Source organism: Perca fluviatilis, chromosome 7, assembly GCF_010015445.1.
Source record: "Perca fluviatilis chromosome 7, GENO_Pfluv_1.0, whole genome shotgun sequence".
In the NCBI taxonomy this organism is placed as follows: Eukaryota; Metazoa; Chordata; class Actinopteri; order Perciformes; family Percidae; genus Perca; species Perca fluviatilis.
In genome coordinates this window covers 40,416,389-40,433,486 of record NC_053118.1, presented here as the reverse complement: position 1 = coordinate 40,433,486, position 17,098 = coordinate 40,416,389, and the positions used below count along the sequence as shown (strand labels likewise).

Genomic DNA, 17,098 nt, shown 5'->3' with positions numbered 1-17,098 from the left:
ATAGATAGTGTAATAAAGAGGTATAAATATAATAATAGATAGTGTAATAAAGAGGTATAAATATAATAATAGATAGTGTAATAAAGAGGTATAAATATAATAATAGATAGTGTAATAAAGAAGTATTAATATAATAATAGATACTGTAATAAAGAGGTATAATATAATAGATATTGTAATAAAGAAGTATTAATATAATAAGTGTAATAAAGAGGTATAAATATAATAGATAGTGTAATAAAGACGTATAAACATAATAATAGATAGTGTAATAAAGAGGTATAAATATAATAATAGATAGTGTAATAAAGAGGTATAAATATAATAATAGATAGTGTAATAAAGAAGTATTAATATAATAATAGATACTGTAATAAAGAAGTATAAATATAATAGATATTGTAATAAAGAAGTATTAATATAATAAGTGTAATAAAGAGGTATAAATATAATAGATAGTGTAATAAAGAGGTATAAATATAATAATAGATAGTGTAATAAAGAAGTATTAATATAATAATAGATACTGTAATAAAGAAGTATAAATATAATAGATATTGTAATAAAGAAGTATTAATATAATAAGTGTAATAAAGAGGTATAAATATAATAGATAGTGTAATAAAGGCATTATAAATATAATAATAGATAGTGTAATAAAGAGGTATTAATATAATACTGTATAGTGTAATAAAGAGGTATTAATATAATAATAGATAGTGTAATAAAGAGGTATTAATATAATACTGTATAGTGTAATAAAGAGGTATTAATATAATAATAGTGTAATAAAGAGGTATTAATATAATAATAGATAGTGTAATAAAGAGGTATTAAAATAATAATAGATAGTGTAATAAAGAGGTATTAATATAATACTGTATAGTGTAATAAAGAGGTATTAATATAATAATAGTGTAATAAAGAGGTATTAATAGAATAATAGATAGTGTAATAAAGAGGTATTAATAGAAGAATAGTGTAATAAAGAAGTATTAATATAATAATAGATACTGTAATAAAGAGGTATAAATATAATAGATATTGTAATAAAGAAGTATTAATATAATAAGTGTAATAAAGAGGTATAAATATAATAGATAGTGTAATAAAGAGGTATAAATATAATAATAGATAGTGTAATAAAGAGGTATTAATATAATAATAGATAGTGTAATAACAGACCTGCAGGGCGTGAAGCTGCGTGCTCAGACTGACCAACCGCTGACGCACTTCCTGTTGAGAGAACAACTGTTAATGACTGCTTTGATTGGACACAAACTGAAGTTAAATATCATTTTATTTTTCTGTAAACCACCTTAGTTCTGCATAAGTTCCACAGAACACTGTTCTGTTGTGTGTTAAGGGCGATATAGCCAATCAACACCAGCCATCAGTGTCTCACCGCCGCATGGGTCATCAGAACAGAAAGCAGCGTGGAGTATGACCATTTAAACCAGTTTTATGACGAGGTCGGTGAGGATGCAAAAATCTTACATTTCTGGGCTAACTTTGCCCGCCGGCTTTCAAAAAGAAAATCCGAACTTCAGTCACATCCACAGCAAGTGTGTTCTGTGCCGTCGTCAGTCTGAGGAGCCGTCGGCCGTCATTTGGGCCGACCTGACTTGTTGAATCGGAGGGCGGGCAGTCAGACTCAATGACCAATCTGATTGGTGGAGAGCTAACCCGGAAATGATAAACGCCTCTCAAAATCGGATGAAAATCAACTGCACGGCCTATTTCTCTCTTCAAATGTTTTCAGAAACATGTTTCGCTGAACTATTTTAGTACAATGTGAGATCGGATTCTGAACGAGCCGCCATGACGGTCGGCTTTGAAATTCAGGAGCAGCATGCTCGTCGCTTATGCGTTCGTCATTTCCGGTTTTCATTTTTTGGGCGACAATACAGATTAGCGCCGCCTGCTGTTATGGAGACGTATTACGTCTCGCGCACGCGCAGAACGTACGCTCAAGTCGGCATAATATAAGGTCAGTTACATATATATAAGGTCAGTTATATATATATATATATATATATATATATATATATATATAAAACTATATATATATATATATATAAGGTCAGTTACATATATATAAGGTCAGTTATATATATATATATATATATATATATATATATATATATATATATATATATAAAACTATATATATATATATATATAAGGTCAGTTACCTGGTTTAAGGTCCGTTCCTGCAGCTGGTTGCCGTTTCTGTCCTGAAAGAGAAAAACAAGACGGAAAATCTTCCATACGCTTCGTCTTTCCGTTGTTCTTACCTGCAGCGTTTTCCAGCCGGGCTTTTATTCTGAAAGTTCAACCTAACTAACATATATGTGTATATATATATATACATATATATATATACATATATATAATACATATATATACATACATATATATATATATATATATATATATGTATATATATATAGCGACTTTGAGTCCATGAAAGCGCTATATAAATTCAATTTATTATTATTATTATTATTATTATATATATATATATATATGTATATATATATAGTATATATATAAGGGGCAGTTACCTAGTTTATTCTGAAAGTCCAACCTAGGAGAAACACAACCATAGTACTGTGTCTTTATATTCTAAATAGACCCTGATCCCACCAGACTTCATGCAGAATCTGACCGTTTCTAGACCCTGATCCCACCAGACTTCATGCAGAATCTGACCGTTTCTAGACCCTGATCCCACCAGACTTCATGCAGAATCCGGTTCTAGACCCTGATCCCATCACTTCATGGCTGACTGCCCTGATCCCACCAGACTTCATGCAGAATCTGCCGTTTCTAGACCCTGATCCCACCAGACTTCATGCAGAATCTGACCGTTTCTATACCCTGATCCCACCAGACTTCATGCAGAATCTGACCGTTTCTATACCCTGATCCCACCAGACTTCATGCAGAATCTGACTGTTTCTAGACCCTGATCCCACCAGACTTCATGCAGAATCTGACCGTTTCTAGACCCTGATCCCACCAGACTTCATGCAGAATCTGACCGTTTCTAGACCCTGATCCCACCAGACTTCATGCAGAATCTGACCGTTTCTAACTCTGATCCCACCAGACTTCATGCAGAATCTGACCGTTTCTAGACCCTGATCCCACCAGACTTCATGCAGAATCTGACCGTTTCTAGACCCTGATCCCACCAGACTTCATGCAGAATCTGACCGTTTCTAGACCCTGATCCCACCAGACTTCATGCAGAATCTGACCGTTTCTAGACCCTGATCCCACCAGACTTCATGCAGAATCTGACCGTTTCTAGACCCTGATCCCACCAGACTTCATGCAGAATCTGACCGTTTCTAGACCCTGATCCCACCAGACTTCATGCAGAATCTGACTGTTTCTAGACCCTGATCCCACCAGACTTCATGCAGAATCTGACCGTTTCTAGACCCTGATCCCACCAGACTTCATGCAGAATCTGACCGTTTCTAGACCCTGATCCCACCAGACTTCATGCAGAATCTGACCGTTTCTAGACCCTGATCCCACCAGACTTCATGCAGAATCTGACCGTTTCTAGACCCTGATCCCACCAGACTTCATGCAGAATCTGACCGTTTCTAACCCGCCACCAGACTTCATGCAGAATCTGACCGTTTCTAGACCCTGATCCCACCAGACTTCATGCAGAATCTGACCGTTTCTAGACCCTGATCCACCCACTTCATGCAGAATCTGACTGTTTCTAGACCCTGATCCCACCAGACTTCATGCAGAATCTGACCGTTTCTAGACCCTGATCCCACCAGACTTCATGCAGAATCTATCCGTTTCTAGACCCTGATCCCACCAGACTTCATGCAGAATCTGACCGTTTCTAGACCCTGATCCCACCAGACTTCATGCAGAATCTGACTGTTTCTAGACCCTGATCCCACCAGACTTCATGCAGAATCTGACCGTTTCTAGACCCTGATCCCACCAGACTTCATGCAGAATCTGACCGTTTCTAGACCCTGATCCCACCAGACTTCATGCAGAATCTGACCGTTTCTAGACCCTGATCCACCAGACTTCATGCAGAATCTGACCGTTTCTATACCCTGATCCCACCAGACTTCATGCAGAATCTGACCGTTTCTAGACCCTGATCCCACCAGACTTCATGCAGAATCTGACCGTTTCTAGACCCTGATCCCACCAGACTTCATGCAGAATCTGACTGTTTCTAGACCCTGATCCCACCAGACTTCATGCAGAATCTGACCGTTTCTAGACCCTGATCCCACCAGACTTCATGCAGAATCTATCCGTTTCTAGACCCTGATCCCACCAGACTTCATGCAGAATCTATCCGTTTCTAGACTCTGTGTTCCTCTACACACTAAACACAGTTAAACACTTTTAAAAAGGAGCCTTTAGTTTCTGTTTTTCTGTTTCACATTTCTTCAGTTTAATAAAGTAAAGTATATATAACTTTATATATAATTAAAGTATAATATAGTAATATATATAACTTTATATATAATTAAAGTATAATATAGTAATATATATATATAACTTTATATATAATTAAAGTATAATATAGTAATATATATATAACTTTATATATAATTAAAGTATAATATAGTAATATATATATATATATATAATTAAAGTATAGTAAAGTAAAATGTATAAATGAGATGATTTACCTTCGAGGAGCCGGTCGACTCAAAAGAGCCATTCAGAGAACCAGAGTCACCGTCTGAGAGAGAGACAGGCAGACAGACAGGTTAGAGAGACAGACAGACAGACAGACAGACAGGTTAGAGAGAGAGACAGACAGACAGGTTAGACAGAGAGACAGACAGGTTAGACAGAGAGACAGACAGACAGGTTAGAGAGACAGGCAGACAGACAGACATGTTAGAGAGTGAGACAGAGAGACAGACAGACAGGTTAGAGAGACAGACAGACAGGTTAGAGAGAGAGAGACAGACAGGTTAGAGAGTGAGACAGGCAGACAGGTTAGAGCAGGGCTCGACATTAAGGCTTGTCCACTTGTCCGGGACAAGTGGATTGTTTGTAGGGCAACTGGAAGAGAAATGTACTTTTGCCCCGCTGGACAAGTTAAACCTCAAACATGTTACTTCACGTTATGTGCCACTCGTTACGTCTGTGTTACCGATTTAAAACGATACATTTTCCCCCCGCAATCCTGGGCAGCGGGCCGCTAACGTTAGACCCAGCCTGCTAACGTTAGACCCAGCCCACTAACGTTAGACCCAGCCCACTAACGTTAGACCCAGCCCACTAACGTTAGACCCAGCCTGCTAACGTTAGACCCAGCCTGCTAACATTAGACCCAGCCCACTAACGTTACTAACGTTAGACCCAGCCTGCTAACGTTAGACCCAGCCCGCTAACATTAGACCCAGCCTGCTAACGTGGCGGCCAACGTTAGACCCAGCCTGCTAACGTTAGACCCAGCCACTAACGCGTTAGACCCAGCCTGCTCACGTTAGACCCAGCCCGCTAACATTAGACCCAGCCCACTAACGTTAGACCCAGCCTGCTAACATTAGACCCAGCCCACTAACATTAGACCCAGCCTGCTAACATTAGACCCAGCCCACTAACGTTAGACCCAGCCTGCTAACATTAGACCCAGCCCACTAACGTTAGACCCAGCCTGCTAACATTAGACCCAGCCTGCTAACATTAGACCCAGCCCACTAACGTTAGACCCAGCCCACTAACATTAGACCCAGCCTGCTAACATTAGACCCAGCCCACTAACGTTAGACCCAGCCCACTAACATTAGACCCAGCCTGCTAACATTAGACCCAGCCCACTAACATTAGACCCAGCCTGCTAACATTAGACCCAGCCCACTAACATTAGACCCAGCCCACTAACATTAGACCCAGCCTGCTAACATTAGACCCAGCCCACTAACGTTAGACCCAGCCCACTAACATTAGACCCAGCCTGCTAACGTTAGACCCAGCCCACTAACATTAGACCCAGCCTGCTAACATTAGACCCAGCCCACTAACATTAGACCCAGCCTGCTAACATTAGACCCAGCCCACTAACGTTAGACCCAGCCTGCTAACATTAGACCCAGCCCACTAACGTTAGACCCAGCCCACTAACGTTAGACCCAGCCCGCTAACGTTAGACCCAGCCCACTAACGTTAGACCCAGCCCACTAACGTTAGACCCAGCCTGCTAACATTAGACCCAGCCCGCTAACGTTAGACCCAGCCTGCTAACATTAGACCCAGCCCACTAACATTAGACCCAGCCCGCTAACGTTAGACCCAGCCCACTAACGTTAGACCCAGCCCACTAACGTTAGACCCAGCCTGCTAACATTAGACCCAGCCCGCTAACGTTAGCCCAGCCCACTAACATGAGACCCTGCCCACTAACGTTAGACCCAGCCCACTAACATTAGACCCTGCCCGCTAACGTTAGACCCAGCCCGCTAACATTAGACCCAGCCCGCTAACATTAGACCCAGCCCACTAACGTTAGACCCAGCCTGCTAACATTAGACCCAGCCCACTAACGTTAGACCCAGCCCACTAACATTAGACCCAGCCTGCTAACGTTAGACCCAGCCCACTAACGTTAGACCCAGCCTGCTAATATTAGACCCAGCCCACTAACGTTAGAGCCAGCCTGCTAATGTTAGACCCAGCCCGCTAACGTTAGACCCAGCCCACTAACGTTAGACCCAGCCTGCTAATATTAGACCCAGCCCACTAACGTTAGACCCAGCCCACTAACATTAGAGCCAGCCTGCTAACGTTAGACCCAGCCCACTAACATTAGACCCGCCCGCTAATATTAGACCCAGCCCACTAACGTTAGACCCAGCCTGCTAACATTAGCCCAGCCCACTAACGTTAGACCCAGCCTGCTAACATTAGACCAGCAAGCACGTTAGACCCAGCCTGCTAACATAGGGCCCACTCACGTTAGACCCAGCCTGCTAATATTAGACCCAGCCCACTAACGTTAGACCCAGCCTGCTAATATTAGACCCAGCCCACTAACGTTAGACCCAGCCTGCTAATATTAGACCCAGCCCACTAACGTTAGACCCAGCCCGCTAACGTTAGACCCAGCCCACTAACGTTAGACCCAGCCTGCTAATGTAGACCCAGCCCACTAACGTTAGACCCGCCTGCTAAGACGCCCAACGTACCAGCGCTAATATTAGACCAGCCTGCTAACATTGCAGCCTGCTAGTTGGCCAGCCCACTAACGTTAGAGCAGCCTGCTAGCGTTGACAGCCTGCTAATTGGACCCAGCCACTAACGTTAGACTCACCCACTAACGTTAGACCCAGCCTGCTAACGTTAGACAGCCCGCTAACGTTGGCCAGCCTGCTAACGTTAGACAGCCTGCTAAGTTGGGCCAGCCACTCACGTTAGACCCAGCCCACTAACGTTAGACCCAGCCTGCTAACGTTAGACCCAGCCTGCTAACATTAGGGCCAGCCCACTAACGTTGGACCAGCCCACTAACGTTGGGCCAGCCCGCTAACGTTAGACCAGCCCCCACGTAGACCCGCTAACGAGACCTAACGTAGACCCAGCGCTAACATTAGCCCAGCCCACTAACGTTAGACCAGCCCGCTACTAGGGCCGCCGCGCCCCCACTAACAGCCAGCCTGCTAATGTAGACCAGCCCACTAACGTTAGACCCAGCCTGCTAACATTAGACCCCACTAACGTTGGGCCAGCTGCTAACATTAGACCAGCCCACTAACGTTGACCAGCCTGCTAACGTGACCCAGCCCACTAACGTTGGCCCAGCCTGCTAATATTGGCCCAGCCCACTAACGTTAGACCCAGCCTGCTAATATTAGACCCAGCCCACTAACGTTAGGCCCAGCCTGCTAATATTGGGCCAGCCCACTAACGTTGGGCCTGCTAACGTTGCCAGCCCACTAACTTAGACCCAGCCTGCTAATATTAGACCCAGCCCGCTAACGTTGGGCCAGCCTGCTAACGTTAGACCCAGCCCACTAACGTTAGACCCAGCCTGCTAATATTAGACCAGCCGCTAACAGACCAGCCTGCTAATATTAGACCAGCCCGCTACGCGTTAGGAGCCTGCTAACGTTAGACCCAGCCTGCTAATATTAGACCCAGCCCACTAACGTTAGACTCCAGCCCACTAACGTTGGCCAGCCTGCTAACGTTAGACCCCCCCGCTAACGTTGGGCCAGCCTGCTAACGTAGACCCAGCCTGCTAACGTTAGACCCAGCCCACTAACGTTAGACCCAGCCCACTAACGTTAGACCCAGCCGCATTAGACCCAGCCTGCTAACGTGGGCCAGCCCCTAACGTTAGCCCAGCCCGCTAACGTTAGACCCAGCCCGCTAACGTTGACCACCTGCTTAGCCCGCCACTAACGTTAGACCCTAACGTTAAAGCCCGCTAACATTAGACCCAGCCCACTAGCAGCCCAGCCCGCTAACATAGGCCAGCCAACGTTAGACCCAGCCCACCACGTTGGCCCAGCCCGCTAACGTTGGGCCAGCCCGCTAACGTTGGGCCAGCCCGTAACGTTGGGCCAACCCGCTAACGTGGGCCAGCCCGCTAACATTAGACCCACCTGCGTTACCAGCCACGTTGGACCCAGCCCGCTAACGTTAGACACAGCCCGTAACATTAGACCAGCCCACTAACGTTGACCCAGCCCGTAACATTGACCAGCCCGCTAACGTTAGACCCAGCCCGTAACGTTAGACCAGCTAACGTTGGCAGCCCGCTAACATTAGACCCAGCCGTAACGTTAGCCCACCGCTAACTTAACACATAACCACTTAACCCCTAACAGCCCACTAACGTACCAGCCCGCTAACATAGCCGGCTAACGTTGGCCAGCCCCTAACGTTAGACCCAGCCCGCTAACATTGGGCCAGCTAACGTGGGCCAGCCCGCTAACGTTAGACCCAGCCCACTAACATTAGCCCCAGCCGGCTGTGGGGCTCATTCTCTGTAGCGATGCAGCATGAAGGCACGCGAACCTGCCGGTGTTAGTTATGCGTTAAACGCTTGTTAACTCCGCCTTAACGTTACCTCCTCGCACATCGTTGACAGAAAAGGAGAGACCGGTGCTAACACGGCACCGGTGCCTTACCGACCGTTATCTACCGGACCGAATAGCAACGCGGTTGATTGCCACTGAAATCTGCGCCTGTAGTAAAAACTACAGTTGGTAGCAGTAATACGCGTTAGCCGTACTCGTTAGCATCTGGAGTAAACAGTTAAAATGCTGACAGCTAAACGGTGTAAAAGGGGGTTTTTTTTCCCCGGAGAAAAAAAGAAAAAAAAGCAGAAAGGGTTTTTTCCCGAAAAAAAAGATGTTTTTTTTTTTCTTTTATTATACTTCCCCCCCTCCCGTGTTTTTTTTTAAAAATTTTTAAAAAATCCCTTTTTTTCTTTTTTTTTTTTTTTTTTTTTTAACAAAAAATTAAATAAAAAATAAATTTATATTTTTAAATTTTTAAAAAATTATATTTTTTTTCCTTTTTACAATGTAAAGGTTTTTTTTTTTTTTGGGGGGAGGGGGGGGGGGAGGGGGGGGGTGGTGTGGGGAGACAGATGTTTGTTTTCGTTTCCCCCCCCCAGGGGGGGCTTTTTTTTTTTTTTTTTTTTTTTTTTTTTTTTTTTTTTTTTTTTTTTTTTTTTATAAACAAGCTGTTCTTCGTTTTTTTTGTGCTCCTTTTTGAAAATATGTATAAAAAAATTTAAAAAGTTAACACCAACATTTAGTGGCAAAATCAATTTTTATGTCTACAAAATTATTTTAGATATAGTATAAGTTCAAGTTCAAGTCACCACTACCTCTGGTCAAAATATTGACTTAGTATCTCACAATATAAACTAAGAATCTCAAAGTAATGAGAAAATGTAAAATATTGACTTAGAATCTCAATGTATTGATTCATCTCAAAATATTGACTTATCTCAAAATATTGACTTAGAATCTCAATGTATTGATTCATCTCAAAATATTGACTTATCTCAAAATATTGACTTAGAATCTCAATGTATTGATTCATCTCAAAATATTGACTTATCTCAAAATATTGACTTAGTATCTCAATACATTGACTAAGAATCTCAAACCAATGAGAACATTTAAAATATTGACTTACAATCTCAATAAATTGACTCAACATCTCAATATATTGACTTAGTAACTTAGAATATTGACTAGGAATCTGAAAGTAATGACAAACTTTAAAATATTCACTTAGAATCTCAATATATTAGCTTCTGCACACCGGCGTGCAACATATTACTTTGTATTCTGGAGTCTGGAGATCCTTTCTTCTTGTTGAAGGGGAAATCTGTTCTTGGGACTCGTTTGTTTCTACTGTTTGAACTGAATGTTATTAATGCTGATAGTGTTTGGAGTAGGGCTGGGCATCGACAACCGATTCCTACTTGGAATCGTGTCAAAAATTACGATTCCATCTGAATCGTTTCTTTATTGGAATCGTTTGGAGGATTTGGTTTCTAATCTGATCGTGGGTTCCAGATTTAACATGCGCAAGTTTGGGTTTCCGTAGCGACCAGGCGCTTGTTGTGTTGCAGGCATGGAGCACAGTAAGTGGTGCTCTAGCGTGGCTTTATTTTACAATGAAAAAGCCCCGTCACACTGCAACCCACCTTTGAATCAAAATAAAAATTTCCTCTTATTTGTGAAATCAGCATGTGACCCGTTTCAACTCCACCACTCAAAGAATCAGAATCATGAATCAATAAGAACCGAAATCAAAAGGAAAAATAAGAATTGGAATCAGAATGGTTAAAATCCAAACGATGCCCATCCCTAGTTTGGATGCTTTCAACGGTTTGTTAAAATTCTGCATTAGCAAAACACAATTTTATAAAATGTTTTTAATTAATAATAAAAAAAATGTTATGCTTTACCCGGACAAGTGACTTTTGTGCATGGACAAGTGAAACGTAAATGTACTCAGTGCCTCAGAAAGTTAATGTCGAGCCCTGTTAGAGAGAGAGACAGGTTAGAGAGAGAGAGAGACGGGTTAGAGAGAGAGACAGGTTAGAGAGAGACTTACTGCTGATCTCGGGGTTTCCGTTGGAGGATTTCTGGACGTTGGAGTTCAGCAGCAGCTCGCTCAGTTTATCCACTGAAACAGAAACATAGTCACTCTCATTCTGCTAATTTATTTAAAATATATATAAAATATAAAAATATAAAAATATAATATATAATGTATATAAAATATCTAAAATATAAAAAATATATAAAACATATAAAATATCTAAAATATAATATATAATATAGAAAATACTAAATATGAATATAAAATGTAAATATAAAATATAAAATATAAAATACTAAATATAATAATAATATATAATGTGACCCAGACTGACCCTGAGTGATATAATATATAATATATAATGTGACCCAGACTGACCCTGAGTGATATAATATATATAATATATATAATATATAATGTGACCTAGACTGACCCTGAGTAATATAATATATATAATATATATAATATATAATGTGACCCAGACTGACCCTGAGTGATATAATATATATAATATATATAATATATAATATATATAATATATAATGTGACCCAGACTGACCCTGAGTGATATAATATATATAATATATATAATATATAATGTGACTCAGACTGACCCTGAGTGATATAATATATAATATATATAATATATAATATATATAATATATAATGTGACCTAGACTGACCCTAGGTGTTATAATATATAATATATATAAAATATAATATAAAATGTGACTCAGACTGACCCTGAGTGATATAATATATAATATATATAATATATAATATATATAATATATAATGTGACCTAGACTGACCCTGAGTGATATAATATATAATATATATAAAATATAATATAAAATGTGACTCAGACTGACCCTGAGTGATATAATATATATAAAATATAATATATAATGTGACTCAGACTGACCCTGAGTGATATAATATATATAATATATAATATATATAATATATAATGTGACCTAGACTGACCCTGGGTGATATAATATATATAATATATAATGTGACTCAGACTGACCCTAGTGATATAATATATATAATATATATAATATATAATATATATAATATATAATGTGACTCAGACTGACCCTGAGTGTATAATATATATAATATATATAATATATAATGTGACTCAGACTGACCCTGGGTGATATAATATATATAATATATAATATATATAATATATAATGTGACCTAGACTGACCCTGAGTGATATAATATATAATATATATAAAATATAATATATGATGTGACTCAGACTGACCCTGAGTGATATAATATATAATATATAATGTGACTCAGACTGACCCTGAGTGATATAATATATATAATATATAATATATATAATATATAATGTGACTCAGACTGACCCTGAGTGATATAATATATATAATATATAATATATATAATATATAATGTGACCTAGACTGACCCTGAGTGATATAATATATATAATATATAATATATATAATATATATAATATATAATGTGACTCAGACTGACCCTGGGTGATATAATATATATAATATATATATATATAATATATAATATATATAATATATAATATATATAATATATAATGTGACCTAGACTGACCCTGGGTGATATAATATATAATATATATATAATATATAATATATAATATATATAATGTGACTCAGACTGACCCTGAGTGATATAATATATATAATATATAATATATATAATATATATAATATATAATATATATATAATATATAATATATAATATATAATATATATAATATATAATGTGACTCAGACTGACCCTGAGTGATATAATATATATAATATATAATATATATAATATATAATAAATCCAGACTGACCTGAGTGATATAATATATTATATACTATATATAATATATTTCAAGACTATTGCTTGGCTAAACCTCTGAGGTTTTCAGATTCGTAGCAGGAGAATCCACTCTCCTCCTCCTCCTCCTCCTCCTTCTTCTTCTTCTTCTTCTTCTTCTTCTCCTCCATCTCCTCCTCCTCTCCCTGTGGCCTCCACCAGGTCTGAGAACAGCGTGACGCGCTCCTGCAGGAGCTCCAGAACCTCCCGGTCCTTCTGCTGGATGTCAGCTAGTATTACACACACAACACAGTATTACACACACAGCGTAGTATTACACACACAACACAGTATTACACACACAGCGTAGTATTACACACACAACACAGTATTACACACACAGCGTAGTATTACACACACAACACAGTATTACACACACAACACAGTATTACACACACAGCACAGTATTACACACACAACACAGTATTACACACACAACGTAGTATTACACACACAACACAGTATTACACACACAACACAGTATTACACACACAACACAGTATTACACACACAACACAGTATTACACACAACGTAATTATTACACACACGGCCACACATTATTACACACACACAGCGTGAGTATTACACAACACACAGTGTACACACACAGCGTAGTATTACACACACAACACAGTATTACACACAACGGTATTAATTACACACAACACAGTATACACACGCATTAAATACACAACACAGTAGTACACACACAGCGTGGTGTACACACACTACGGTGTACACACAGCGTGGTATTACACACACAACACAGTATTACACAACTTGAATTGTACACACAACACAGTGTTACACACAGCACGGTGTTACACACAGCACGTGGTATTACACACGGCACGGTATTACACACTAGCACAGTGTACACGCACGGTGGTATTACACACACAAGCCACAGTGTGCACACACAGCACGGTGTACACGCACGGTGGTGTCACACTGGCATATTGCACAGCACGGTTTGCACACAATGGGGCGTGGTATTGCACACAACACGGTATAAAAAGCACGGCGTGGTGATTGCACACATCACACGGTGTGCACACGGTGGTATTACACACGCAGGCGTGAGGTGTTACACAGCCACACGTGATTACACACACAGAGTGGTTTACACACGCCACGGTGTACACACACAGCACGGTGTTACGCACACAACACGATTATCACGCACAGGCGTGGTATTACGCACACAGCACGGTGTTACACCTAGGCATTATTACACACGAGCGTGGTATTTACAGGTGATGGGGGCGGACGGTGGTGTTGCTGCACAGCCACGGTGTTCACAGTGGTGTTACACACAACACAGTTATTACACCACACAGCATTGGTGTGCACCTGCACACGATTATTACACACACAGCACGGTATTACACACGCAGCGTGGTGTTGCACGCAACTGATTATTACACACGCGTGGTGATTACGCACACAACACGGTGTGCACACAACACGATGTACACACGCAGCACGGTGTGCACACAACTGTACAGTTTACACACTTGCAACACGGTATTACACACACAGGCGTGGTAATTACACACAAGAGATACAACATAGCGCAATTACACACAGGCGGTGTTATTACACACCTTAACTACGGTATTGCCACACAGCACGGTGTGCACACACAGCACGGTGTACACACTAACACAGTGATACACACACACGTGGTGTGCACACCTGACATGATTGATACGCAGATTATTAGCACAGACAAGGTGTTACACACACAGCCTGGTGTTGCACACACAGCACACAGTGTGCACAACAACACGATTGTACACACCTGGCACGGTGTAGCACACAGCACTGGTGTATTACACACGAACCACGGTATTACACACGCAGCAGGCGTGGTTTGCACACACAACACGAGAGTGTGTACACACTGGCGTGGTTATTACACACACGCGTACGCCACGGTGTTTACACTAAGCACGATTGATTTACACACACAGAACAACAGGTGACGCGCTTACGCACACAACACAGTATTACGCACACGATGTTGCGGTCACAGATTATTGCACACACCTGACCACAGTGTTACAGCAACAAGCGCAGTTATTACACACACACCGCCGGTGTACACACACCAGCACGGTGGTACACACACAACGCAATTCAATTACACACTGATACGGGTTAGCACACTAGCACGGTGTTGCACACTAACCACGGTGTTACACACACAAATCGATTATTACACACCCAACACGGTGTGCACGCTACGCAACCGTTATTACGTACCGCGGTGTGCACCACACGACAGGTGACACACAGCCGCGGTGTACGCACACAAAAACGGTTATTAACACCCACGACGTGAATTACACATGGCTGGTGTACACACTAGCACAGGTATTACACACAGGCGCAGGTAATTGCACACACCACACGGTATTACACACCAGCACAGTGTTATTACACACACGCTTGGTGTTACGCACACCAAGCACGGTATTACACACAGGCATTGGTATTACACACGTAGCCTGGTATTACGCACAACACAACCGGCGGTAAGTGACACGTGGACACGGTGTTACACACCAGCACGGTGTGCACACAACACGGTACACGGTGTACACAGCAGGCGTTGGTATTACGCACACAACGCGATTACACGCACAAGTGAGCGATGCACACACAACGCGGTGTGCACACACACACAGTACGCACACACAGCCTGGTGTAAGCACACACAGTGGTGGTACGCACACAAACAGCACGGTACGCACACACGGCGGTGATTATTACACGGACAAACACAGTTATTACGCGCGTCAGTATTACGCACACAGGCGACGGTGGCTGCACACACAGACACGATTATTGCGCACTGGCCACGGTATTACACACTACCGCCTGATTATCGCACTACACAACGTTGATTACACACACAACACGGTGATTGCTCACGCACAGGCGTGGTGTACACACCTGGCGACATTATTACGCACGTAGTGTTACGCGGACAACACAGTGTACACACACACAGTGGTATTACACACCTGAAGCACGATTATTACACCTGGCGCGGTATTACACACAACACAAATAAAGGTGATTATTACACACACAACACAGTATTACACACACAACACAGTATTACACACACAACACAGTATTACACACACAACATAGTATTACACACACAACACAGTATTACACACAAACACAACACACAGTATTAACACACACAACACAGATACACACACAACATAGTATTACTAATAATAACACAGATTACACACACAGCCTAGTATACACACACAACACAGTATTACACACACAGCGTAGTATTACACACACAACACAGTATTACACACACAACACAGTATTACACACACAACACAGTATTACACACACAACACAGTATTACACACACAACACAGTATTACACACACACAACGTAGTATTACAAAAAACAACACAGAAACACACACAGTATACACACACAACACAGTAAACACACACAGCAGTATTACACACACAACACAGTATACACACACAACACACATACACACAACAGAGTAACAACACAACACATATACACACACACTGTATTACACACACAACACATAACACAAAAGATACACACACAACCAAACAACAACACTAACACACAAATAACACACACACACATATTACACACACACAAACCACACACACACAATAGACACACAACAACACACACACAACACGAAATAATAACACAACACACAAAAAGACACACACAAACAAGTAACACACACACAACACATAAACCACATAACAACATAAAACACATACACAAAACAACACTACACACAAAACAAAACACAACAACACACACAACACAGAACACAAACACACACAAACAAACCACATATAAACACATCACTAACAATACACAAACCATACAACACTCCACACACAAACCCACACAAACCCAAAAAAAACACAAAAAAGAAAACATAATAAAACCACACAAAACAATAATACCACACCACAACCCATAACCACATAAAAACACAAAACAACACAAAAAACACATAAAAACAACACACACAACAATAACACCACAAACACCAACAACAACAAAAAAAAAAAAGTAA

The 17,098-nt window shown here is 40.7% G+C and overlaps 1 protein-coding gene across 1 annotated transcript in view; it reads right to left on the bottom strand.

Moving 5' to 3' along the window:
• Positions 1-17,098, bottom strand: part of LOC120562499 (rho guanine nucleotide exchange factor 2-like) — a 62,635-nt gene that overhangs the window by 7,830 nt on the left and 37,707 nt on the right. Inside the window, exons 14-19 of the mRNA XM_039806208.1 lie at positions 13,053-13,235; positions 12,893-12,903; positions 11,104-11,175; positions 4,698-4,750; positions 2,196-2,237; positions 1,186-1,236 (exon numbers count right to left, since the gene is read on the bottom strand). Of these exons, the coding sequence (XP_039662142.1) occupies positions 1,186-1,236; positions 2,196-2,237; positions 4,698-4,750; positions 11,104-11,175; positions 12,893-12,903; positions 13,053-13,235 (412 nt within the window). The remainder of the gene's footprint in view (positions 1-1,185; positions 1,237-2,195; positions 2,238-4,697; positions 4,751-11,103; positions 11,176-12,892; positions 12,904-13,052; positions 13,236-17,098) is intronic.